The sequence below is a fragment of the Meles meles genome, chromosome 7, assembly GCF_922984935.1.
Source record: "Meles meles chromosome 7, mMelMel3.1 paternal haplotype, whole genome shotgun sequence".
Classification (NCBI taxonomy): domain Eukaryota; kingdom Metazoa; phylum Chordata; class Mammalia; order Carnivora; family Mustelidae; genus Meles; species Meles meles.
The window spans coordinates 58,098,448-58,124,836 of NC_060072.1; the positions used below are offsets into that span (position 1 = coordinate 58,098,448).

At 42.0% G+C, this 26,389-nt stretch overlaps 1 protein-coding gene across 1 annotated transcript in view; it reads right to left on the minus strand.

Moving 5' to 3' along the window:
* Nucleotides 1-26,389, minus strand: part of GUCY2C (guanylate cyclase 2C) — a 77,341-nt gene that overhangs the window by 3,301 nt on the left and 47,651 nt on the right. The window contains exons 15-25 of the mRNA XM_046013944.1: nucleotides 26,279-26,383; nucleotides 19,991-20,077; nucleotides 18,730-18,862; nucleotides 16,156-16,293; nucleotides 15,297-15,385; nucleotides 13,611-13,702; nucleotides 10,050-10,208; nucleotides 6,808-7,000; nucleotides 4,809-4,983; nucleotides 2,292-2,390; nucleotides 598-692 (exon numbers count right to left, since the gene is read on the minus strand). Coding sequence (XP_045869900.1) covers nucleotides 598-692; nucleotides 2,292-2,390; nucleotides 4,809-4,983; nucleotides 6,808-7,000; nucleotides 10,050-10,208; nucleotides 13,611-13,702; nucleotides 15,297-15,385; nucleotides 16,156-16,293; nucleotides 18,730-18,862; nucleotides 19,991-20,077; nucleotides 26,279-26,383 — 1,365 coding nt within the window. The remainder of the gene's footprint in view (nucleotides 1-597; nucleotides 693-2,291; nucleotides 2,391-4,808; nucleotides 4,984-6,807; nucleotides 7,001-10,049; nucleotides 10,209-13,610; nucleotides 13,703-15,296; nucleotides 15,386-16,155; nucleotides 16,294-18,729; nucleotides 18,863-19,990; nucleotides 20,078-26,278; nucleotides 26,384-26,389) is intronic.

Sequence of the window (26,389 nt, forward strand, 5' to 3'; positions counted from 1 at the left end):
TTTTAGAGAGAAGCAGCAGTGAGAGCAAGGAAGTGAGGGAGGCAATGGGGGCTTTGGCTTAAGTTAAATAAATCCCAGGGCACCTGAGCGGTGCAGCGGGTTGAGCGTCCGACTCTTGGTTTCACCTCAGGTCATGAACTCAGGGTCATGAGATCGAGCCCTGTGTCAGGCTCCGTGCTTAATGCAGAATCTGCTTGAGTTTCTCTCTCCTTCTCCTTCTGCTCCTCACCCCCCTCCCCGGGCTCTCTCTCTCTAATAAATAAATAAATCTTAAGTAAATAAATAAGTTCGTTCCATCCCAGACCTTAGCTCTCGGCTTCGCGGGAAGATGTGGAAATAAAACTTGGAGATATGTGGAAGAAATGGTGGTAGCATTTTATAACATATCAGTCTTAGTTCAAAATATGAAAAGAGCTCTGAGTTTGCATTCTTCTGGGGGTGGCTTCTCCTACAGGGGGTAATGGGCGATCACCGCGGGGAGAGCAGAAAATGATTCTTCATCTTTGTGCTCCTTGACATTATTGACGACGGGATGTCCTGTCTCCAAGGAGGTGACCCACAAGTGAGTGCTTGTGGTCCTCTCTGTGGACCCCTTACCTTTAAGTATGTTTCCCCTCTCACTTCGTACAGGAACTGACATTCGGTTCTCTTCAGGATGGCTATTGTGGAGCCGCTCACATGAATTCTCAAGGCTGGAAATGCAAAACAGTCAATGAAAATCTCCATTTTGAAGTCTATTCTAGGAACACGTTTGTTTCCACTCGATTCAGGACAGTTGTTACAGTTCTTGACAGCTGAGATATTTTGGTGAAAGGGCCCTTAAAAATACGACCTGTGAGACAAAAACTATCACACATAGGATGAAAGAGGACCTGGCATTGCTTTTTGGGGTCCTGAGTGAAGGGGCTCCCCAGGTCGTGCTCCAAAGATTCTCCGTCTTGCTCAGAGGGGTGGCTCCTGCGCCTTGGTTTGGATTTAGTTTGTGGTACTGAGCTTGACAGCTGCAATTTGGTTTTGGTGAAAGTTCTAATTAGCAGCTTAAGTGTTGGCAGCAAGGTGGAGACTCAGGAGAGAGTGACAGGGTCAGGACTTTCTTAGGTTTTACTCTTTTAGGGTACCATCATCCTTCTGACAAGCAGTTGGTGAAGTCACTGACATTCATGGTCCACCACTGGTACACCACCGTTCCCACCGAGGGGGCCGCAGACAATGACAATAGTAAGGATAATGGTAGTCCTATATTGTACGCCTGCCATGTATCCAAGGATTACTAAAGGCTTAACATACATCACGTCAACTCCTTCTGAAGACCCTTCCAGCAAGACTGGTATCTCATCCTCTATTTATTCCTTCTACCTACTGAAGTCTAGAAAGATGAGGTAACTCCCCCCCACTGCCGGCTTATACAGAGAGTGATCTGTACAGTTATAATGGTAACCCAAACCTGTCCTTTCCTTTATACCATGACTTTCCTGTACAAACCAGTAACAGCTTGTCAGCAGACTGCCAAGATACCACTGTTGCACCTGTGTTTTTGTCAGCCCCGCCTACCAAAGCTTGCTTTCTCTTACCTAGATTTCTGTTATTATCACGGTCACCAATATTTATATTGAGCATTGGGGCGCCTGGGTGGATCAGTGGGTTAAACCTCTGCCTTCCGCTCAGGTCATGATCCCAGAGTCCTGGGATTGAGCTCCATTGGGCTCCTTTCCTCTTTTCCCCTCTCCCTCTGCCTGCCTCCTCCCTGCTTGTGATCTTTGTTAAATAAATAAAATCTTTTTAAAAAAAAATTTATTGAGCATCTACTACACGGAGCTCATGGTGCCTCCACCCCGTCAGGTGAATGCAATATAGGTTTCTGCATAATAAATACTTATATTTTCCTTTACTAAAGCCAATTTTCAGGAAAACAAAAGAGGAATAGGAAAACGAGCCAGCATACGCTCCATATCTAGCCCACTGAATTTTTTTTTTTTAACTTACATGGATCTATGCTAAAGTTCATGACTATACCAGGTAGAGCATTCCTGAATGCACTGCAAATGAACCAAAACGAACAGAAATAGTCTACTAATGAGCTAAAAAGGAAGATCACGGAAATTCTCAGGCAGTGGCAACAACAAAAGCAAATATTGCAAGGACTGGACTGACTGAGGCTCACGTCCAGTCCATGCGGAATGTCACTCTTCATCTCACTAGCTCTTTGTAGCTCCTTATTGTGCATTTTATGTTACAGTTCCCCTCTCCTGCAAGACACAATCCTCCTCTACGAAAAGCGATCTCTTTCTTACGGAGGCCTGTGGATTCCATCCTCGAGGCTGTATTGACGGTGTCTCCAAATAGGCAATAACGAGGCATCTTGATCCCCACGACTCCAGCGGCGCAGGGACCTGAAAGGCACAGAAAGCAGGAAGTGGCGGCAGAAGTAATCACTGTGTGGAGTTAAGGTGGGGAAGCCTTTTCTCAGCGTCACAGTGCTGAATCCTTCATTCTATGGAGGTGTGAAAAGTGAGCTGTGACTTTTGTTAAATGGATATATTCAACGAGGAAAGCATTGCTACAGCAAGACAAGCTTCTAAAAGATATTTTGCTACACATAGCACAGAAAAGTACATTTGCACAAAACAGGAAGGCATCCAGAGCTCCAGGCTGCTAAGGTGGGAAGTCCTTTGTAATACATTTAATAGTAGGTTCTCGGGGATGAAAACTCCCGCAGCTGGCCCACTGTCCCAGGCCACACAGCCCTGAGCTCTTAAGGGCTGGAGGCCATGCTTCACTCAAAGGCTCAGGGGCCACATTTTGTTTAATTTACTCAGACTAGCATTGCTCAGACTGGCAACACAACGATGGGAGACCCAGAAGACTAGGACTTGTCATTATTGTCCCCGAGCACTTCATGCGCCGCGGCGTGAATGCAGACGGATTACAGAGCCTGCAGCACAAGGACATTCTTGCAAGAACCCAGAAACCAAGGTGAGACCGGGCGCAGCAGCATACTGGGTAGGGAAGAAGCGCGGTTACCCAAGTTGTGTGGAGTGACCTAATGCGAGGAGTGACAGATTTTAGACGTTAAAGAGTAACTCAGAAATTGCAAAACCGGTTTTGGATAAAGGGAACTCGATTTTCTAGTTGGCTTATTGGGTTTTGACCTACAGGAGTTTCTTTGTAGGCTTATCCTATAGAGTCTCTGTGATTATGAACATTGAAAAAAAAAAATCAGAATACCGGATCTTCCTTTGAGTGCCGAGCCTTTGTTAGGTTCAATGCAAAACAACACAAAACAACCGAACAACAGCAATGAGAAACAAAAGCAGCAGAAGCCTACGGACGGGAAGGAGCAGGAGAAGCAGCTACTGATTCAGATCTCTGATCTGTGCCCGAGGTCCGCTAGGTCCACACACTGCCTCTTTAACACGGGAGTGAAGCGGGAAGGGCCAGGTGGCAGAAGTTTCCTGCAGAAGTCTTGCCTTCAACTATCAATATTTAACTGCCACCTCTCAATTTCTGAGGGCTAACCCCCCCCAGGTATCTGTGCCTAATGTCTCTGCTCACTCCAGCCCAATGTGGTGAACCTGGGGCACTGGTGGTCACCTCAGGGTTGCGTTGGTCACAGTGGGACCAGAGCTCCGTCCTCCCTGACTCTGCTGGCCCTCCCTCCAGACCTGGCAATCTGTGATAGGTCAGAAAAGGGACAGCCTGCTGTTGCTGGCTGGGGAAACGACAGAGAAGTCCCCTCTTATATATCTTATATATCTCTGATATATAGCTGTGGACATGACTGTGGCAGAAATTTTTAACTTCTATTTACTTTTACTTTGAGAATCTCCTGGATCATTATCAAATCAGTAAGTGTTTACTGCCAGGCTCTCCGCCAGGCATTGTGGACAGAGAATGACTTTTGCAACGCAGTTGTCTGGTCCTCGCCACACAGCCTGGAGTGCTCTTGGGTTTTCGGTATTTTGAGTCTTCTGTGAGCCATGGAAGGCAGAAAAAAGCAATGACAGGAACGTGTAGGGAGATGTGATTTAATTTAACACAAGGAAAGGCTGTCTAATAATTATCACTAGTAATGGAGTGAGTTGGCTTTGGAAACAGTGAGTTTTCAGGGAATCCTGGGATTATTCCAATGGTAGCTATAGTATTACTTGTCTTGGAACCTCTAAAAATAAGTTGTGCCCACAAAAGATTAATCTAGATGGCTTCTGAGTTCCTTTCCAACTTCATTTTTCTATAACGTTTGTAGCTCATTTTCTCAAATCTCTACGTTCTAGGGTGAGTATCTTTCATGGCCTTTGAAGTGATTCATGTATTTTCTGTACCATAGAGGGGGATGGGGAGGACATAAATGCCCTTTCATTGTAGGAATTTTACCAGCTTTTTTTTTTTTTCCCCTGTAGATAATCCAATCCGTGAAAGATACTATATTAGTGTAATGGGGAAAACAAAACAAAACAATAACAATAACACGTTGGGGGCAGGGGAGAGGGAAGGAAGAGAGAGGAAATAAATTAAATAGTTAAATATAGGGACTGAAATAGGAGGAAGTCTGGAGGCTGTCATTTTAGTTTATGGTTGGTGTTTATCATTCCAGGAGCCAAAGGTTGCTACAGAGGTGCTGTTCCCTAGAACTCTGGAAGGAGGTTTGAATTATGTCAGGATGTGTAATGGGATGTCATATTTGGCAAGCAGATTCAAGAGGAACCTTCATGGGAAAATCGATCACATCTGGAGATCCTTTATCCTTTCTGATTTAATTGGTGCACAGAGGTTCATATGGTTCCCATTTGGTACCCTGCTTAACTCCGTACCAGAGTGAACTCCAATGCGAATCCATATGGGCAGGCCGGGAAGATGCTCCAGCTCGAAGGTCCCCATGAAGCTGAGGATGTCCAAGGCCATCTTGGCAATGTCGATTGCATGCCTGTTGCCATTCCTCTTGGGTAAACCACTGGCCACCATGTAGGCATCGCCAATGGTTTCCACCTGCGGAAATAGTTGCTCGTTAGTGGTCCTACCCCTTCAAAAGGCAGAAGAAATAAAAAAACAAGCAGTTGATGGCACATCAAAACAAAAGCTTTTGAGAACTCAGTGTGAGCACAGCCCCACACTACTTTTCCTGGGACTAGCTCAAGAGCAGGTCTCTGCTAATTTCTTTATGGTTTTATAGTCTAGTTAAAGGAATGGTAAAGCAGCTATAAAATATTTTGACCTATGAAAGTACTTCATAATAATATAAACCATCTAGATGTGGTGACGCTTTTATAATGTTTACATAGTCTGAATGGTTGTATATAATTTCAGGAACATTTGTAAGTACCAGAAAAGTCACCTTTAACACTGAACATTTTTTCTCACATCCTATTTGAATAATTGTACGCTCCTTCAAGATGTGATGTATATTCTCTCTATTTATTTATTTACTTTAAAGATTTTATTTATTCATTTGACAGACAGAGATCACAAGTAGGCAGAGAGAGAGAGCGGGAAGCAAGTTCCCCGCTGAGCAGGGAGCCCAACGCAACCTGAGCCAAAGGCAGAGGTTTTAACCCACTGAGCTACCCAGGCGCCCCTCTCTTTTTTTAAAAAGATTTTATTTATTTATTTGACAGAGAGAGAGAGATCACAAGTAGGCAGAGAGACGGGGGGGGGGAGCGGGGAAGCAGGCTCGCTGCTGAGCAGAGAGCCTGATGCGGGAGGCTTGATCCCAGGACCCTGAGATCATGACCTGAGCTGAAGGCAGAGGCTTAATCCACTGAACCACCCAGGCGCCCCTGTAATTTCAAACCCTTTTCATGGTAAGTAAATTTGTATCAACAGTATCCTATAAACATTCTTTGATAAATGACCTCTTTTAAATTTATTTTCATAATCATATAATTCATGTTTGTTGGTAGTCAACTTCTCTCTGCCAACCATCTCTAAAACGCATAACCATTTCCTATCCAACAAGAACTATTGTTCATATGCCTTTCTGACTTACATAGGGCAAAGATAGTGCTAAGACAAACCCTAAAAGGGACATGCTCTCTGTGGGTAATAGGCATTATGACAGACTGTTACATGAGTGACCTCTACACTTTACTTGAGCTTACAGTATTTCAGGCATATTGCTTATCTCAATAGCTTTCACAGTAACCTACTGAGTTAGGTGTTATGCTCATCCCATTCTACAGATAGGGAAACTGAAACTTGACAAAGTTAAATGTACGTTATGAGGTCACACAGGTAGGGCCAGTTGGGATCTGAAGGAAGAGCTCTAAGTTACGTGCTCCACACGCTCTGCTGCTTTTCCACCAGGAAAATGTGGGAATTCAATTCTCCTTTACTCTTCTCAGACATTATGAGCCCAAAATGGGTCTACACTCTAGTCAGGGTACTGAACTTACAGAATGTTCTCCCTGTTCTTCTTTAGTCTTCTACGAATGGTGCTTGCTATTTCAACAACAGATTCCTATTCTACTTTGTATCTCCAGTGTCTTCTCTGCTTCCTTGTCATCAGTCTATGCACTGTCCATTTTTTAAAAAGATGATTTGAGAGAATGCCATCTTCTCTCAGTTTAGTACCCAAAGTTCATTCCTGATGAACTTTATGTTGTTTCTTTCAAACTGCTTCTTAAAGTCACATGGGCATTTCGACTTCTGACCCTTGTTACTCTTTTACTTCCCTGCATCTTTAGCTTCACATTCAACCATGAATTCATGAAATCTTAAATTAGGACAAGATCTGAATAATAATAGGAACCAACCAACTTTGGCTGCTGGCCAAGGGTAGGACAACCATTTCAGCCTGTTAGGTGAAGTGGTTACCTTGTACACATCATGGTGATCAAGAATGTGGTCAAAACTCTTGTAGATGTCATTGAGCATGTCCACCACTTCCATGGGGGTGCTGTATTTGCAGATGGTGGTGAAACCTACAATGTCACTGAAGTAGATTGTCACTTCCTCGTACAATTCAGGCTCCACAATTCCCTTCTCCTTCAGAGACTTTACCACTAGCCTAGATGAGAAAGGGGAAAAAATGACTTCGACTCCAGTAATTTTTTTTTTTATCTTGCATAAATCTTTGAGACAGTAGTAATGACCCACAAGGAATTCTGGAATTTGGGTGGGAGTGACCAGGAAGCAAAGATTGGTTGCACATACTGACTGTGGGAATAGGTTACATACATACACACATGATACGTGCATTCGAACTCAGAGGAATATAAGCAGGTTTAGCATCAACTTGGTACTTGATTATTAACTCTAATAATGTTCATATAACTCTAGTACAGATATAACCCTCATATGTGTACACACTTGCCCACTTTTTGCCACTCTATCAACAGTCAGCTTCTTTTAGATGTAGCTCTACATTCAGAAGCTGCGGAGAGTGTGTCATTAAGATAAGTTTGAATCACTGCAGCTGTCAGACCTGACTTTTTTCTTTAAAACATTTTTTAAAGATTTTATTTATTTGAGAGGGATAGTGAGACAGAGCATGAGAGGGTGGAAGTTCAGAGGGAGAAGCAGACTCCCCATTCAGCTGGGAGCCTGATGCGGGACATGATCTCGAGACTCTGGGATCATGGCCTGAGCCAAAGGCAGTCGCTCAACCAACTGAGCCACCCAGGTGCCCCAGACCTGACTTTTTTCATTACAGCCAAGTTTTGCCTCCCAGGCATATTTTACACAGTACTGTTTGATATCACCATAAAGGAACAATGCATTTAAAAATTAACTTTGATATATTCTGAGCAAGAACTTATTTGATATATTTTTTGAGCCAGATTTGGGTCCTTTAAAGAGCAAAGTCAGTCACCATGTAAACAAGTTAAAATTATGGTAAAACTGCAGAGGTCAGATAAAAGCAACTTAGATTATCTTTGTTGCAGAAACCAAAGGAGTAGTATATCAGACTCAGAATTCAGAGAGAACCACAAAGAAGGAATTCCACACCATACTTCCCTGACAGGCCAAGTTGCCCTTTCATTGAGAAAATGGGTGGGGCCAACATGAGGCTTGCTGCTCCCTGTCTGCCCTTAGGATCTCTCTGTAAAGGATCCAAGTATGGAACCACTAGAATCAGAACATGGCTGCTGGGAGGTGCCATGGAGGTCACTGAGATCACTGAGGCTTAAAAATAAAGTGTGTCGCTCACAAGTCCCCACAGCCACTAAGGGCAGAGCCAGTACTCAGTAACATCCCGCCTTTCCGTCTTTTTACTGCAGAGCATCCTCTCCACAGCCCAGACCTTGGGTATTCATGGAGACAAGGAAGATCTGGAGGTGTGCTGATTGTATTGAAGGAGGCATGTCTGCCATTCTCCCAGAAAACAGTTCATTAACCACAAGGACATGCAACACTCGTGGTGAGAACCTCCAAAGCATCGAGGGAAGTCTTCTCAATTGGTGCAATGATAAAGCCTGGGACCTTTGAGAAACATCCCTGTGATGTGGTTGGTTCGATTCTCAGGGCACTTCTGGGGGTGGTTGTTTTTGACCTGCCCAGCATAAGGGTGCACATTTTTTGAAGGCTACATAAACGTAATGATAAAATTGGATATTTCACCATCTTTACCCTTCCTATTACTGCTTATATCTGAAAAGTCATATGGCTTGGAGACTAGTACATTACCCAGAGAAATTAATGTTGGGGGATAAATGAAGAGCAGTGACTCAACCTGGCGAGCTTTGGTAACAGGCTGTTGCTGACACAAGCAGATTAGCGAACACAGTGGATGTCTTGGAGAGACCCCCACAAGAAGAAAAATCTTCTACTATTTTACCATCTCAAAAGCCAAGGGGCACTGTTTAAATCAGTTAAATAAGTGTTGAAGTAGTATCTGGTTCCTACATCCTGTCTTTGTTTATTTGCAATTTTGCCATAAATATTTCTTTTTGATTCTTGTAGTTACTGTTGGTGTATGTTTTAGTTTTCTTGTCCAAATACACATGCTTTTTCCATGTACATTTTTTACAAGTGACTTGCACCGGAGGCACGGCGATTGCAGCTGTTGATGAGATCCGTGTTATATAACCTTTGACAAGCCAATGAAAACATCTACCCACAGAGATGGAAAGTAGAACACAGGGAAGACAGTCAGTCCTGTGGTAATACTGTTATATGGTGACAGACGGTAATTAAACTTACTGCAGTGAGCACTGAGAAATGCATAGAATCATCAAATTACTATGTTGTACACCTGAAACTAATAGAACACTGTCTGTCAACTGTACTCAATAATTAAAACAAATAAAACATCTACCATCTAGTAGACGAAGTGGCACATTACACCAGGAGTAAGATTAAAAGTCTGAGGTGGCAAGCCAGCTGTTTCGAACCCTCTGAGTATCATTATTGGTTAAGACCACTGAGGATGACACCCTGGGAAGGCAGCCAGATTATCTGGATGTTGTTTTTTGTCACCACTCAGCATGAAACGCCAGGCAAGGAATTACGCATCATACAACTAGCATTTATGAAGCTCTGATACAAAGTGCCGTCTCTGATGGGAATATTAAGGGCTCCAGCCTATGCTCAGGGTACCACTCCCAGCCTGCTCCTCGGCACTCTGGGGACACAAGGATTCTGCGGTAGGCTCCCTTAGGGCACGGATGACTGAACAAAGCATGTGTATGTCTCCTACTTCTTCACTCAGGTTTGCCAAAGAGAAACTGTCTCTTTATTTAGAAGACCGTTCCCATGGTCTCAAAACCATTCCTTTCATAATGCAGAGTTGATATTCCAAATGAAGCATGGGTTCAGAATGAAATAATAATTAACACAAGTTAAATATAAAAGTCAGACATCTCACCAACTGAGCCACCCAGGTGTCCCTCTTCTAGATACTTAGAGTACAAACCAGACCAAGTTTTAACAAAGTTTTTTTTTTTTTTTAACTCAGTAATTTGCTGAAGAATGGGCAAAAGGGAATGATCCTATATACATATAAAGGAAAAAAAAACAGTACTAGACAAAGATGCTGATGCTTTCTTTCAGCTGGAGGGAACAAGGCAGACCTGTGGAATCCTGTGAAACTTACCAGGCAGGAGGACTTGCCTTACCTTGGGAGCAACATAAAATTAAGTCTGTCGGCTCTGTCCCTCTCTGCCTTGTACAGCTGGGTCCTTTCCTCCACCAAGTGTTCCAGATTCCGAGAATAGAGCTGGAGACGTCGGATTAAAGTGTCCATATAACTTTCACTTTTCTGGTCATGAAATAGGCTGTATGTGGTAATAGATAAAGAGTATAAACATCCAGTAACACAGTGGGAAAATATGATATGACAGTTAATGAAAGAAAAAAATAAAAATGGCCAACACACATTTAACAAAATTAACCTCTGGAAAAATTAAATAGAAATAGATGTAAGATTTTTTTTTTTTTTAAAGAAAACCAAATGTTAGGAGGACATGGGGAGATGGAGAAGAGAAGGAGTTGAGGGAAATTGGAAGGGGAGATGAACCATGAGAGACTATGGACTCTGAAAAACAACCTTAGGGTTTTGAAGGGGCGGGGGGTGGGAGGTTGAGGAACCAGGTGGTGGGTAATAGGGAGGGCACGTATTGCATGGAGCACTGGGTGTGGTGCAAAAACAATGAATACTGTTACACTGAAAAGAAATAAAAAAAAAATTAAAAAAAAAAAAGAAAACCAAATGTTAGAACAATGGTAATCAATGGAGGTAAGGAGGTAAAACATATATTATGACCTTTCTGGAGGGGCGGCCTGGCAAAATGTGTCACGAACTTAAAAAGGACACACACTGATCAGTCCACCAGTGCTACTTCTAGGAACTATCCAAAGGAAGCAACAGGAATGTGCTGAGAAGTAACTACAAGAGAAGCCACAGCATTCTTTATAACAACAAACATATTAAGGAAAAAAGTTGATAAAATGGCAAAAATGATTGTTTTTAACTTCTGAAAACCAGTGGTCATCTACTGACAAATGGGTGATGTTTCTTCTTTCTTGTTTGCTTATACCTGTTTTCTGAAATTTTAATAATTTACAGTACAGGGAGAACTTTTTTTTTTTAAGGTTCTAGCAGTGGTAAATGCAACGATAAGAGAAGGATCAAGAAAAGCAAAGCTGAGGGGTGCCTGGGTGGCTCAGTCAGTTAAGCATCTGCCTTCAGCTTGGGTTGTGATACTGGGGTCCTTGGATCGAGCCCTGCATTGGGCTCCCTGCCTCACCGGAAGCCTGCTTCTCTCTCTCCTTCTGCTGTTCCTCCTGCTTATGCTCTCTCTCCCTCTCTTTCTCTCTCCTTCTGTCAAGTAAATAAATAAAATATTTAGAAACAAAAACAACAACAACAACTCTGAGCCTTCTCTTACCTCCTTAGAACAGAGAGCAGGGCTCCCATGGCAAAAAACCCAACTTGAATGATTTTTTAGGCCAAGGAGACTTAGACCAGATGCTAGCTTTTGGTAACGAGGGTACACAGGCAGGTCTTGGTGCAGAGCTTTGTCAGGGTGTACACTGAGTGCCCGCAGGGCTGTTCAGGATCGAGATAATGTTTATAACATAAATGGTGCCATTGAATGGGCTAAATAAACGCTACCACTTACTAGTACAGCAACAATTCTAAGTTACCACTTCCAAGCTCAAGGAGAAGATGGCTTCCATCATAATCCCCTGGGTGGGGAGGGATGTTTGTTAAAAATTCGATATGTTTCTGAGTCCTACCACAGACCTAAATGACTGGAAACCACTAAGCTTGGGATTGTGAAATGGTGTTTTTTAACAAGTTCCCCAGGGGTCCTTCCTTGAGGCCAGGATAGCATCTAGTTGGGTGAGGGAGCAGGTGTAAGGGATGAAGATAGATTACCATCCTTCGTGATGAATTGATTCAATTAAAACAGTTTTCTCAACCTTAACTGCATATTTTAATCACTGGAGGAGCTATTAATATTCCCAATGCCAGCCTGCTCCCCAGAGCAATGACATCAGACTCTCTGGGGCAGGACTCTAGCTCTGGTCTTTTTAACGCCCCCCCACCCCCACCCTGCCCAGGCCATCTCAGTGTGCAGCCAAGTTTGAGAACCACCCTATTCAAGGCCAAGTACTGGGGGCCCAGTTTATCTTCATGAGTTTACATTTCATCTGTCACACACATACAGTCTCATTTGATCTTAGTAAAAGGTCTGTGAAGGAATGAAAAATGGGCAAGAATTACATCATTCATTATTTTCTGCTCCTTTCACACAAATGAAAGATTAGATGTACCCATCAATGACCACCCTCCCATAATTTCCCTCGACCTCATCTCAGACCTGGGCTTTTGGCTCATTAAGTATCTGAATCTTTGACTTAATGACAACTATGGAGAATTAGAGCTGCAAGGAATTGCCAAAATTGTCCTATTCAAATCCAGTTTTACTAATAAGAAAATTGACATCCCATTAGGGTAAGGATTTTGCTCAATGTCCCACAGTAAGCTCCTACTAGATCCTAGTCTAGAAATCAGAACTCCTAACTCTTCACGGTTATTTTTCTCACTATGCACTGTATGTAACTGAAACATGGAAAATCTAGAATTCAACCTTACTAGGCAATTGTGTGCTTTTTTGTTTTTGTTTTGGATCCTGAATTATAATCTGATTCAGGGCACAAGTCTTAAGTACCAAAGGCCAAAGTTGCTGATTTTAAGGTCTTAAGAAACTTCTTGAGCTTAAGAATTATTCAATGGCTTTGCAGATTCATAGGACTCATGCCGGTCTTCTAATTACCAATTACCTGCAGAAGGGTCAGGGAACTTATTTACATTTAAAGATTTTACTTATTTATGAGAGAGAGCATGAGCACACGAGTAAGGGGGAGAGGCAAAGGGAGAAGCAGACACATTTCTGAGCACAGAGCCAGACAGGGTAGTGGAAGGGCAGGGCTTTATCCCAGGACACTGGGATAAAGACCTAAGCCAAAGGCAGATGCCTAACTGACTGAGCCATCCAGGCGCCCAAGGGAACTATATATATTTTTTCTTTTTATAAGATTTATTTATTTGACAGAGAAATCACAAATAGGCAGAGAGGCAGGCAGAGAGAGAGGGGGAAGCAGGCTCCCTGCTGAGCAGAGAGCCAGACGCAGGGCTTGATCCCAGGACCCTGAGATCATGACCTGAGCCAAAGGCAGAGGCTCAACTCACTGAGCCACCCAGGTGCCCCAGGGAACTATATTTTTAACAGACATAGTATGATCAGTCAGATTTATTTTTTAATCAGGCAAGAGCTGCTCTCGAGTATTTAATTTTTCAAGCAATTATTCCATGAGAAAATGTGTTTGTCCCCATATCCTTGTATTTTTTTTTTTTAAGATTTTATTATTTATTTGACAGAGAGAGAGAGAGACAGCGAAAGTGGGAACACAAACAGGGGGAGTGGGAGAGGGAGAGCAGGGAGCACAATGTGGGACTCGATCCCAGGACCCTGGGATCATGACCTGAGCCGAAGGCAGACACTCAATGACTGAGTCACTCAGGCGCCATCCTTGTAATTTTTTTGAGACAGGTGTTGTGGCCTGAGGCTTTTCATTAGATAGGCGTTCCAATCTAAGGTGCCACTGAATGCCAACTCTTATTAGAAAAATCTGAAATTAGTAAGGGAATGTGAAAGTTTCAAGAATACCCAAATATCTTGGCCAGTGTAGACTCAATTTTCTTGAAATCTGGTCTCTTCTCCGGATCTTCCTCCCAGCAGTTTTTTACGAGTAGATAGACCTGAAAGAAAGAAGGGGTGGACTGGCTTAGGGGGCGGCATCCAATCCTACTGTCTTCCCTTCATGGGAGTCGTTGACGGCAGGGAATATTTGCAAAACAACTCAGCTCTGACAATGATGATGAGATTCCTAGTTCTGCTGAGTCGGTCTCTGCCTCGCCCCCTGCACCACCTTGCCTCACTGTTCTAATGGGACGAATGGAAGGAGGCATTTCACCCCTGAGAGGACATGTGACAAAAACTACAGATCTCTCAGTAAGAACTACAAAATGGCTGTTTTCCCACTAGAGTGGTCTAGCTCAGGTGCTAAACAGACACATGTCCTAAATTAATGAAAAATGTGATTTGGACAAGGCTAGATTATTGGGAGAGACAAAATGCTTTACAGACATTTGCAAGGTTTCTGTTGCCAAGAACAATAAATTGTTGGGGTTAGTGGGTACTCGGCAGTGATTCTCACAGGAGGCTCTTCCACAAGGGTTTCCAACCAGAGGTACCAGTGGAATCATGTGGGAAGGTTTCCAGTTTCTTATGCCCAGACCCTGCCTCAGGAGATTCTGATTTCCAGTAGTTCTTCCATGTCTTAGTCAACCATGGTCCGGAATCAGATGATCCTCTTTCTGACCTATCAGCAAGGTCAACAGTAACCTAACAATACCTCACCATGTCTGTGTCATTCACTTCACTTTGTCTCATCACGTGTCACTTTATCATCTCACATCAACACAAGAAGGATGAATACAGTATAAAAGAATATTTTTGAGAGAGAGAGAGACCATAGTCACGTATCTTCTGTTTCGCTATATTGTTACAATTGTTCTATTATTATTGTTGTTAATCTCTTACTCTGCCTGATTTATAAACTAAACTATACCATAGGTATGTATTTGTAGGGAAAAAAAAGAACAGTATTTCTAGGACTCAGTGTTATCCGTGGTTTCAGGCATCCACTGGGGGCCTTGGAATGGATCCTGTACATTTCTCTATTGTTTCTAGATGCCATGGATAACATATCCATTTGTAAATCAGTAGTAGGATTTACAAGCCTAATAAGGGTGTCACACGAACATCTTGATCTTTTAGGTCCTAAAAATTGAGAATGTGATACGGGCTTCAGGAGCCAGCTCTTTCTTGAGTTGGGAGAAGTAAGATAGGACGCGGGGAGTGTGGCAGGCTAATAATAATGGTATCCAAAGGGAATGTCCCAGATATGGCCTCTGGAGCCTGTGAATGTCACCTTATTTGGAACAAGGATTTTTGAAGATGTGATGAAGTAACGGACCTTGAGATGGGAACCTTACTGGGGGCGGGGCGCGGAATGGAGGGAGATTAGACCAAAGAAGAGATAAGACTGTAACCATGGAGGCAGAGATTGGAGTGTTGGGGCCACATACCAAGGAATATCAGTAGCCCCCAGAAGCTCCTGAAAGAAGAAAGGAATGGATTCTCCTCTAGAACTTTTGGAGGAAGTATGACCCATTTCAGACCTCTGGCCTCCAGAATTATTAGGCAATAAATCTCAGTTGTTTTAACCCGCCGAGCTGCTAGGCAATTTGTTAGAGCAGCCCAGAAACTCATGTAGGGGGAGGCACTCACTTCCAGTTCTTTTTCCTCTGCCGTTTCTAGGAATAGATCTGGGCGGAAGGGCTTTACTCCGTAGGCATTCACCACTCTGAAAATCTTCTCTGGTGGGATGAGAATAATTGAAATTACAAGAAAGAATGCAGTATGAAAACACTGTAGCAGCAGCCAGACTCTGAGTTGGGCCCCGCCCCACCCCGCAGCCATGTGTGCCCAGGGTGAAGGTCACAGAGCCAAGGCCAGCGCTCCAAAGGATGACTGCGCCACCAGGTAAAGGAGTCTGATGCCCACTTATACCTGGGAGGTTAGCTTAAGTTAAGGTTACTAAGCCTTTAAAATGTAACTCAGATACCACTACCTTTAGCAGTTTTCCTCTGAGACCCTAGCACGCCCTCCTTCCATCCCTGAGACACCCACCCTCCAGAGAGTCAAGACCTGGGACGTAATTGCTCAGTAAGCAAGGAATGGATGAAAGCAAGGAAGCATTTGCCCCCAAACTGAGAGGACGCGTACAAAAACTACAGATCTCCTCTCAGTAGGAACTCCAACACTTATGTCCCACTAGAGTGATCTAGTGCAGGTGTTAAACAGACACGTGTCTTGTTAGAGTGTCTGTTAGACTCGGAAGGGAAGGGGGCGGGGACTATAAAGAAAGAGTCTTTAACTGACAATAATAATATCGTCACTGGCATGTTACGCTCTTCCCGGCGCTCTAACATTCACACTGCCGACACTTCCGTAGCCCTGTGCCACATGCAGGGTGGATATGCCACCACTTCTGCAGATGAGGGGACTGAACTGTGGTCACAAAGAGGTGAGGTCAGCCTGGAATGCAGGCTCCCCGAGAGGGCAGATGAATGAGTCCGACTCCTACCGTCCTGGTCCCGGCAGCTCAACGTGTAGAAGGTTTCTCTCCGAAGGATGATCTCCTGGGCAATGATCCCGTAGCTGTACACGTCTCCTTTCTGGGAGATGTTGGCTTGGCGGAGGTGCTCCGGGGCTGTCCACAGGTCTGTGCATTCGGCATTGAGATTGCAAAGTCGAGGGAGATGAGTGGCCCATAGGTCTCCAGCCCGCTATTGTTCTTTAAGTCTCTATAACATGTACCCTGAATCCGAGTGGCCTTGAATTTATATGTCCCAAACTTTGGAGGAGTTGATGCTAATGCTGGACGGTGGTGAGGCGGGGGGACACACACCCTTGCCTTTTAAGCGGACTATGAAATGTCAGGATTTGGGTGAGGTCACCTAGCAACGTCTTCCCTAAAACTTCTGGGATCAAAGTGCTGAAAACCCTCAAGCCTACCTAGAGCAGCTCCTGGTGTACAGGAAGTGCTCGGGAAATACCTGTAGAACGAGAGTGCTACCACTAATAGCTTTAATAGCTTAAATAGCTTTAATAGCTTTAATAGCTTTGGGGACATATGGCATACATCTATGAAAACCTTCATAAATAAAAAATATATAAATTATATATTTTTATTGTGAAATATAAAATGCATTTATATATTTTGTGTCACGTAAAAGTTTAATATATATGCACGCATGTTTAAACACATTTAAATAAAGAGTCTATCACTGATATTTTGCAGATGGGACCTATTGGCAGCCTCTAAATCCGCCATTGCTCACATATGTGTTTTCCTGGATTCCCACGGTATCCTTTAAAAAATAATTCATGCAATTTGGGTGCCTGGGTGGCTCAGTTGGTTAAGTGTTTGCCTTCAGCTCAGGTTATGATCCCAGGGTTTGGGGATTGAGACCTGAGTCAGGCTCCCTGTTTAGCCAGGAAGCTGCTTCTCCCTCTGACCCCCTCCTGCCCCACTCGTGTTCTTTTTCTCCTAAAAATAAATAAAATATTTTAAAAAATAATGCATATGATTTGCTCACATTTTGTGCCTGCTACTTCTGAACACTTCCCATGTAGTTCACTTCACACCAGTGAAGCGCTTCTGTGTTCCACGCTTGGTTCCTACAGACACTTCGGTTTTGAACCCTATTACATAGCTTATTTAGTAACAACAAGGACATACCATTAATTTTCCTCCATCCCATGTAAATTTTCTAGGATCACCTAGCTCCTAAACTTCTTGTGATTCCTGTCTTCAGTGATTTCAATGAAAAGAATCTATGGACCCGTGTCGTGAGGTCCAGTGGCACGCCTGAGCTGAAGCATGATTTCCTCATTTGGTTTGCCATCCAAATCTTCATATCCTTTTTGAATTTATGTCTTCTTAATTTAGGTGACTTGTGATTCCTATACGATTGATCCTAATGGTTTGGGGTCGTAGGAAAGGTAAGTAGATCTACATGTTAAAATTTCAGGTAACCAACAGCAAAGACAGGTAGGTATAACTGGCTGGTGTTCAAGAGAAGAGCATTTGACCAGCAATTCATCTGATTTTGTGTCGTGGTGAGTCCCTAATGAAGGAGATTTGTTCCTCCACATGTAGATATTTATCAAGAATTTACTGGATTGAGTCCAATGTCATGCTTGATGTGACTGAAGAACTAGGAGCAGAATTGTAATTTTTCTTTCATTTATTTGTTTTTTAAAATTAATTTATTTTTATTTATTTATTTTAAGTGGGCTCCATGCCCAATGTGGAGCCCAATGTGGGGCTTGAACTCCCGACCCTGAGATCAAGAACCAAGCTGAGATCAAGAGTTGTACACTTAACCAACTGAGCCACCCAGGTGCTCCATGATTTTTCTTTTATGAAGGGAAAACTGAAGGATTGCCAAAGAAGATTAGAAACAGAATTTAAGTTTTGGATCTAGGTGGTATTTTAAGGCACTATATATGAGTGCTAGATTTCTAAGGCTGTTTGACCCTGAATTATAGTAAAAAATGGATAAATGTTCAGCATGAAAAACCCTATAAGCATTGCAAATCACTTTTCCTTCTGTTAATTTTTTTGATGCTTACCACAACCCAGAAAGGGATAGGTAAGAATAATTTTACTAGTAAGAGGGTTTTCCCCCCTTATCCTTATAATTTCTTATCATTATCACAGATAAATGAATGAGAGTTTGGAAACAGGTCTTCGGCCTTGAATTCTGTCTTCTTGAGCAAAAATCTTGGGCTCTTGGAGCCTCAATTGTGTCTTCTATGAAGGAAGAGGGTTAGAGTGGTTGATTTCTATGTCTCTTAAGACTCTAACCTTGTCTATTTTTTCACCCAGTTCTGCTTCCACAGCCAGTAATTTCTTGGTGATTTCCTCCCTGATAATCAAGAACCACACAGATGAAGGAAACCCACAGAGAGGGTTTGCTCGACTCAAGAAGGACTTGTTGGAAACTGACAAGGGTGAACTGCTGGAGGACCAGCCAGCTCTTTCCTCCTGTGGCTCCAAGTCTTTATTTTCTAACCAGCATCACCACCCCCTTACACGGACTTGTGAGAATTGTTTTCAGGGAAACCAGTAAAAATGTCATTTATTACAGACCTTTTGTGGGAGGCAAAATGGAATTGCAGCCAAAATCAGTGATCTTCACCACCATTCTACTGTCTACCACACAGTTGGTGGACTTCAGGCGACCATGGACTTCGGTCTTACTGGAGTGCAGGTATGACATACCCTGTAATTTTTCGGATGACAGGGAGACAGATAGGACACTCTTCAGCTTCTTGATTATATAAAGAAAGAAGTGACATTCTGAAACCATTTCAGCACGCCGATAGAATCACATGACCAGATTTTAAATTTAGTTCCATTAATTTTACTTTAAAAATACTAACGCCTTAATATTTGCCTCAGCACTGCATCTTAAGAGGCAATTGTCTAAAGACTGTGGTTAAATGCTTACATTGAATATGAAACACAGTATTGATCCTAATTTTTTTTTAAGTGCTTCTGCTGACTACTTACTCCATCTGTGATCTTGGGTGTATCTCTGGTCTTCTACCTCAGTTAAAAAAATATGAATAATACAGCCTTGCCTTTCCAAAAGGATGAGCTAGGCTTGTTATGTTTTAAAATATAATTGGTCTCATTCTATTTTGAAAGAGTCTGTTTCCTTCAGTTACGAAAGGGAAGGCCTCCCCTCCACCCCACCCTAGGTTTTCTGGCTGTGGTGTTTCCCTCTGGTGGCCAGATGTGTCCTCGCAGAAATTGGTTTTCAGCCTGGATCACAGGAATGAAAAGTGGCAAAGAGGGTGGGGATTCTATAATGTTTTTAAAAATGGATTCTGATCCTAGATGACTTTCAGGTGATTTAAGACTGTATCAAACAGCTCAATCTTGGGACGGATTTTTCTTCATTCTTGAATGAGGTCCTGGTCACTGCTATCCACTTCTTTTTTCATATCTTACCTGGGAATATTCATGTTCAAAGTCATTATTGCCTTGTACAAGAGGGTTGCCTGTCCTTAATAGTTTCTTGTAAAAAGTTGAAGATTGGTTCTTGCATGTAGCTTAATATGATTTTGCTTTCTAGGAAGTCTACGAAAATGTGTGCCCCAAACTCAGAGAAGAAAAAATATGAACATAAAAAGTAGAGCTTGTGTATAGAACATTTACTTGTACTAAGCATCATATGAAGCACATGCAGTATTTACAAAATCCTCACAACAACCCTTTGACATAGGTTCTATTTTTATTATCATTTTACAGGTTAAGAAACCAAAGCTCAGAGAGGTTGAAAGCCTGCTAGATCTGTTTTCCTGTTTCATTTTCATAAATGCCTTCATGTTTGCAGGTCTCTTACCTTAGCAATATCATACAAGACCGAGATCTTAAACTCCCAATCCATGAATGTACCATCGGGGTAGGAGATGGTGTCATTTAAAACTTCCTGAACGACAGAAAAAGAAAAGAAGTTGTCACAAGGAGGGATACTGTGGAGAGATGATTAGAGGTTAGTAATGATCTAGTCATGAGGACCTGGGGCTCAGAAACAAACTGAAAGAACTCTGTCACCCTGGGTTTCTTAAAATGTATTTCTTTTCTTCCCTACGAAACATTGGGCGGCTCTCACAGCAATGAAATGAGCAGGAGATACCCCGAGTATCCCAAATCCTGGTTCTTCTACCTGCCAGGGGTAAAGGAATGAGCAGACACCTGCCTGGAACGTGGATTGTTGGTCCAATTCGCAGGTGGCTGGGCTGCAGGGTCTTGCTCACTGAAATCCCACTAGTGTGTTTCAACCAGGAATTGCTATTCAGGAATCCCTTCCTTGGGCTTATGTTTTATGATCAGTTGCATCCATTAGCTTACAGCCCTAAGTTTTCTTTACGTTTACCAGGTCCCCTGTCAATATGAGTGAGATCTTGTATTTTGCATGCATTGTTTCACCTAGAATTTTGCACTCACCATTTTAATAAGATGATGGTTCTATCAAGATACAGGGTTTTAGCAAAGCTAATAACTATTCTTCACAGTAAAACTCAAACTGCCAAACAATAGCTCCATCTGACCTTTAGTTTTAACTCAGGCACTGCACCAATAATTTCCAAAGAAGGGGCCAAAGTCATTAATCATTTCTGATAAGGCTGCCTTCGCTGTGGGTACCAGGCCAGGCTAAGGGAGGGAAATTATGAGCAGACAGACTCTAAAGTAATTCTTTCCCTTAGCACCTGACATATTTTGTATTTTATTTATGATCTCTTCTCCCCGTGAAAATGTAAACTCTGTGATAATCTTTGTTCTGTATCTGCAATATCTAGACCAACATCTGGCTCGAATAGATGGCTCATAACTATTTGTTGCCTAAATGAATCAATTGTTCCTAATAAGGTTAGCCAAAGCCTTATGAGATGGGAAGCATATTGCCTTTATCTAGGGAGAGATTGGTCCATTTGTTTTCTTATAAAAGTAGGTTTGGATGGGATTTGCCCGTGGATTGAAGCCTAAAGGGATTATGTCAGGGAGGGGACTGTAAAATTTGCATTGGCACAGCCTTTGCTTTGAGATTCAAGACACAAAGGAGTCATTTCCTGGAGAAGGGTTTGCTGTCCACTCCCAACATGAGTTAGCAATGCCAGAAGGGGGCCTAGGACCACTCAGGTAATAGTCGTTTCCTACTTTAGGGCAGAGCACCGAAAAATGCTACCTAAATATTGACTGGGCATTTTAAGGATTAAAAGGCCAAGTGAAACCCTTTGACTAGGCCCTGTGAATTGGTATTCTAAAATTTCATCTCACAGAAATCAAATGAATCAGTTTTGGTCTAGCCCTCCTATGAACAACATTTCTGTAGATGGTCCCTGACTTACAATGGTTCAACTTACAATTCTTCTACTTCACAGTGGTGTGAAAGTGATATGTATCCAGTAGAGACCATGATCCAGATTTTGAATCTGGATCATATCCCCTGGGATGGCGATTCATGATGCTGGGCAGTAAGCCTCTAGCCAGCCGCTTGATTACAGGGTAAATAACTAATACACTGACAACCGTTCTCTGCTCATAAAGCCCTCCCGTTTCTGATTTTCAGTACAGTGTTCAGTACATTACATGAGATATTCAACTCTTTATCATGAACAGGATTTGTGGTAGAAGACTTTGCCCAGCTATAGGCTAATGTAAGTGTTCTGAACACATTTAAGGTTGGCCAGGCTAAGCTACGCTGTTTGGTTGTTTAAATGTATTAAATGCATTTTTGACTTGAGATATTTTCAACTTAGGATGGTTTTATGGGGATGTAACCCATTGTAATCAAGGAAGCTCTATAATTTTGAAAGACCTGAAGCTGTTATTATTAGGAATGTATGTTTATTTTATATCAGCATCAATTTAAATAATAATTTTCAGCCCTGATTAATCATATGAGTTTTCCATGACCTTTTGATAATGATGTTATATTAATATTTTTTTTATAGAATTAACCATATCTGAATTTATTTTGCTTTTTATACACAACTGGCTTAGAGTTACTAGTATTTTATTTATAACTTTTCCATCTAATTTCATAAATATGGTTAGTCTTTAATCATATTTTACCATCAACTTTATGTTAGCCTTGTTGAATATTGAATTTAAAAGGTGTTCATTTTTCATTTAACATTAGAATAGTATTTATGTGGACAACAAGAATTATTTTTTAAAGTTTTAAAGAATTAAGTTGAATCTGGTATTCTCTATAATGGAAATTATAATTTCTTGTTTTTTTTATTAAAGAAAGGTAGGCTGTCATGTGCAGCGCCTCATTTGTTTGGAGGTTCTAGAAGGGGAGTGCGGCTACTTGTAAACCCTTGACCGAAGGCTGGTCCTCTCCTCTATCAGGGAAGGTTGTCGTCCTCTCTGATGGAGCGCGCAGCTTCGGGAGGGACGCACATGGAGTGGTAAGGAAGGAAGGGGACACCCGCCTAGCCAGCCAGATCAGCCGAATCAACCCTGGTGATCAATGGGGTGACAGATGTCGCAGCCAGATCGCCCTCACATCCTCTTGTATTATTATTGTCCTAAAGTTTTTAGTTCTTGAGTCAAATTTCCGTGATTATTTATGTTGCTTCTGAAATTTTTCTTTTTTTTAAGATCTCATAATTTAAGTCATGAAATATTCTTTCACAACTGAAAATACCTTTTTTTTTCATAGCTTTATTTTTTATTCCCATTTTCGTTTAAAATTTTTAATTAGAAGTAGGAGAGGCTTTTATGGGCTTTTTTTTCAGTCAAAGTTCTTATTTAAATTCCAATTAGTTAACAAACGGTGTACTATTAGTTTCAGGTATAGAATTTACTGATTCAACATTTACACTGTAAGGACCTATTTTATATTTCTATTTTAGCCAGAGGCTTCCATTGAGGTTAAACAATAACTTTGTTGTTTAACCCTTAAACTGTCCCTGCTCCCCTTCCCCCAGGGGACTTAGAAACAAGTCCCAGAAACCAGCTCCAGGTGTGGAGGCCAAGAAAAACAAGGCTGTACCCACCTGAGTCTAGCCCTGACATAAGTACAGCCATCTTGGCAAAGCAAAAGCTGGCACCTTGCACTGTAAGAGTGGGTTAGCATAAGAATGGCCGTCCTGAAGGCCGGGAAGCCATTTTACTGAGCATCCCTAACCGGCTGACACTGTGTAGGTGACTTGAGATAAGAGGAACTAGTTAAAACCTGAAAAAATCATATACCACCAGGGCAGTTAGGTGGTGGCACCACAGGGACCAGATGTTAAAGAAAAACAAATAGTTAACTTGCAGAGATCATAATCCTGCAAGACAGGAGTCTCCCTTAGTTTACAAATGTCCTAGTGATTTACAACAAAGAAGCCATCTTCTCAATAGTCCAATTTCCAGAGACAAATAGCTCAAGTTTCTTGAGGCCTAAGGTCGCCCTCCCCACCATAAAACTGAAGGAGGCTGAGGCAGAGGGAAATGTTCATAAAATTAAATTTCTTCGAAACCTAAATCTCACTTAACAGCCAGGGCGATGCCGGGGTGGCAAAAAGTTAAACAAACTTAAACTGTCAAAGTGGGGCACAAGATATGTATGTAGCTATGAAAAAGTGCCTTGAAAATGCTATGTAAACCCTTGGATTTGAGTGCTCGGGGTTTTTGTTGAAACCTGCTGCGCCGGGCAGATACTTGGACCCCAGCTAGCTGGAAATAAACCTCGCTGTGTGACTTGCATCATCGAGAGTATTCTCTGTCTAACTGAAGTGTGGTCGATTCGTACCCTAACAACACATAACACCCAGTGCTCATCAAAACAAGTGCCTTCCTTAATCCCCATCACCCATTTAACCCATCCCTACCCACCTCCCATCTGGTAACCATCAGTTGGTTCTCTACAAAGTCTTATTTTAAAAACAGTCCATTTTTAGACGAGATCGGGCGCATTCAGGGTGGTATGGCCGTAGACAAACAGTCCATTTTTAAACTAGATTATTTGGTTTTTGGGTGTTGACTTTTACAAGCTCTTTATAGATTTTGGATACTAGCCCTTTATCAGAGATGTCATTTGTAAATATCTTCTCCCGTTCCATAGGTTGCCTTTAGTTTTGCTGCTTGTTTCCTTTACTGTACAGAAGCTTTTTATTTTGATGAAGTCCCAATAGTTTATTTTTGCTTTTGATTCCCTTGCTTCAGGAGACATGTCTATTAAGAAGTTGTTGGGGCCAATGTCGAAGCTTTTATGTTTTATATTTAAAAAACCTCATGAAAGTACTTTAAAATTCTTTTTAATAATAATTAAACTTTGTTAAGTTTCCTTTCCTTGGGCCATAGTTATTCTTCTAAATTTTGCATTGAATAGATTATTTTTTTAAAGAGAAAATAGCATTTAGGGCTATTATTTTTTTCCTTGAGGGTAGTTTTGAGTTTATGCCACACATTTTGAAAGCTACTCTTCTTTTTTTGAATTGAATTGAAGCTTATTTTAAAAAATTCTAAGTGATTAACTATGGAAAGAACCTAGATGTCCATCAACAGATGAATGGATAAAGAAGATGTGGTATATATACACAATGGAATACTATGCAGCCATCAAAAGAAATGAAATCTTGCCATTTGCGACGACGTGGATGGAACTAGAGTATATCATGCTTAGTGAAATAAGTCAATCGGAGAAAGACAACTATCATATGATCTCCCTGATATGAGGACATGGAGAAGCAACATGGGGGGGTAGGGGGATAGGAGAAGAATAAATGAAACAAGATGGGATTGGGAGGGAGACAAACCATAAATGACTCTTAATCTCACAAAACAAACTGAGGGTTGTTGGGGGGAGGTGGGATTGGGAGAGGGGGAGGGGGCTATGGACACTGGGGAGGGGAGGCGAACCATAAGAGATTATGGACTCTGAAAAACAACCTGAGGGTTTTGAAGGGTCAGGGGTGGGAGGTTGGGGCAACCTGAGGGTTTTGAAGGGTCAGGGGTGGGAGGTTGGGGGAACAGGTGGTGGGTAATGGGGAGGGCACGTTTTGCATGGAGCACTGGGTGTTGTGCAAAAAGAATGAATACTGTTACGCTGAAAAAATAAATAAAATGGAAAAAAAATTCTAAGTGATTAATTTTAAAATTTTATTATTTAAAAATTACATTGTATTGTGACTATTTGGACCTCTTTGGAGTTGCTGCTGCCCTGATTCTTAGTATTTTGGCTTTGTTGTAGGGTAGACAATGAGGTTATTTTTAAGACAATTAAGAAACTGTGTCTGAATGTAGCCCAAAGGCAGTGACCACACATCCTTGCTTGCTTGGATCCAGTTACAGTTTTTATCTGCTGTTCCAACATAATTACTGTAGTACCCCTTTCCTTCTCAAAGTATTCTGATAAACTATATGGTCACACTACTCAAAGGTATTTAGAAGGCTGAAAGCTCTTGTAACATACGCCTAGAACGTGCTCAAGGTGAGGTGCAAATATTTCCATGCTCTTTGATCCAATTATCCTGGATTCCTTCCTGCTCCTGCCCATTTCCCCATTCCAGTCCTGTTTCTGCTTGAAACCTGACTTTGTTTCTCGTATGTAAATGGTTCCCGTGTATGCCTGCTCTCCTGAACTATCCAGCGATTTGATGTTCCTAGCTTGAAGCTTTGTTCTTCCCAAGAACTTGGTTTAGCCCTGTCTTACTTGTTCTTTCTGCTTTGGACTTGCTCAGCCAGAACGCCTGACCACATCTGGCTACTGCTGGGCCATCCTTAATCCCTCCCAAAGGAGAGAAAGGTGGGAATTTAGACTGTAGCAGAACCAGGACTTATGGACAAGTCTCCAGTGCTTATCTGATGCTATCATAATGACTATTCATTTTCTCTTAATATAAAAGCAAGTTTGCAAGTAAAATAAAATGGATTTAGAGGTACTCACTCACTTTCCCACATCTATTCTCTGGCTTTTCAATCTACACTCTTATTTTTGGCTTGGTTTTTGTGTTTTGTTTTTTGGTAAAGATGTAATAAGACTGGTTGAGAAAGTCTAAGTGATCTAGTTGGGAAGCATATGGACCTACCACTTTTTCCTAATAATTCTCTGATATTCTTTCACTGGGTAAACAATTTAACATTTCTACCAAGGCTGGCCGGTTAGGAAACTGGAAATGATCACGGTTCTTACCCGGAGGGAACCTCTCTCGCAGTATTCGATCACCCCGTAGATCATGGTATCAAGCTTCACTGTGCCGTAGAACTTGGTGAGGTTGTAATAGTCAATCTGAAGCAACTAAGA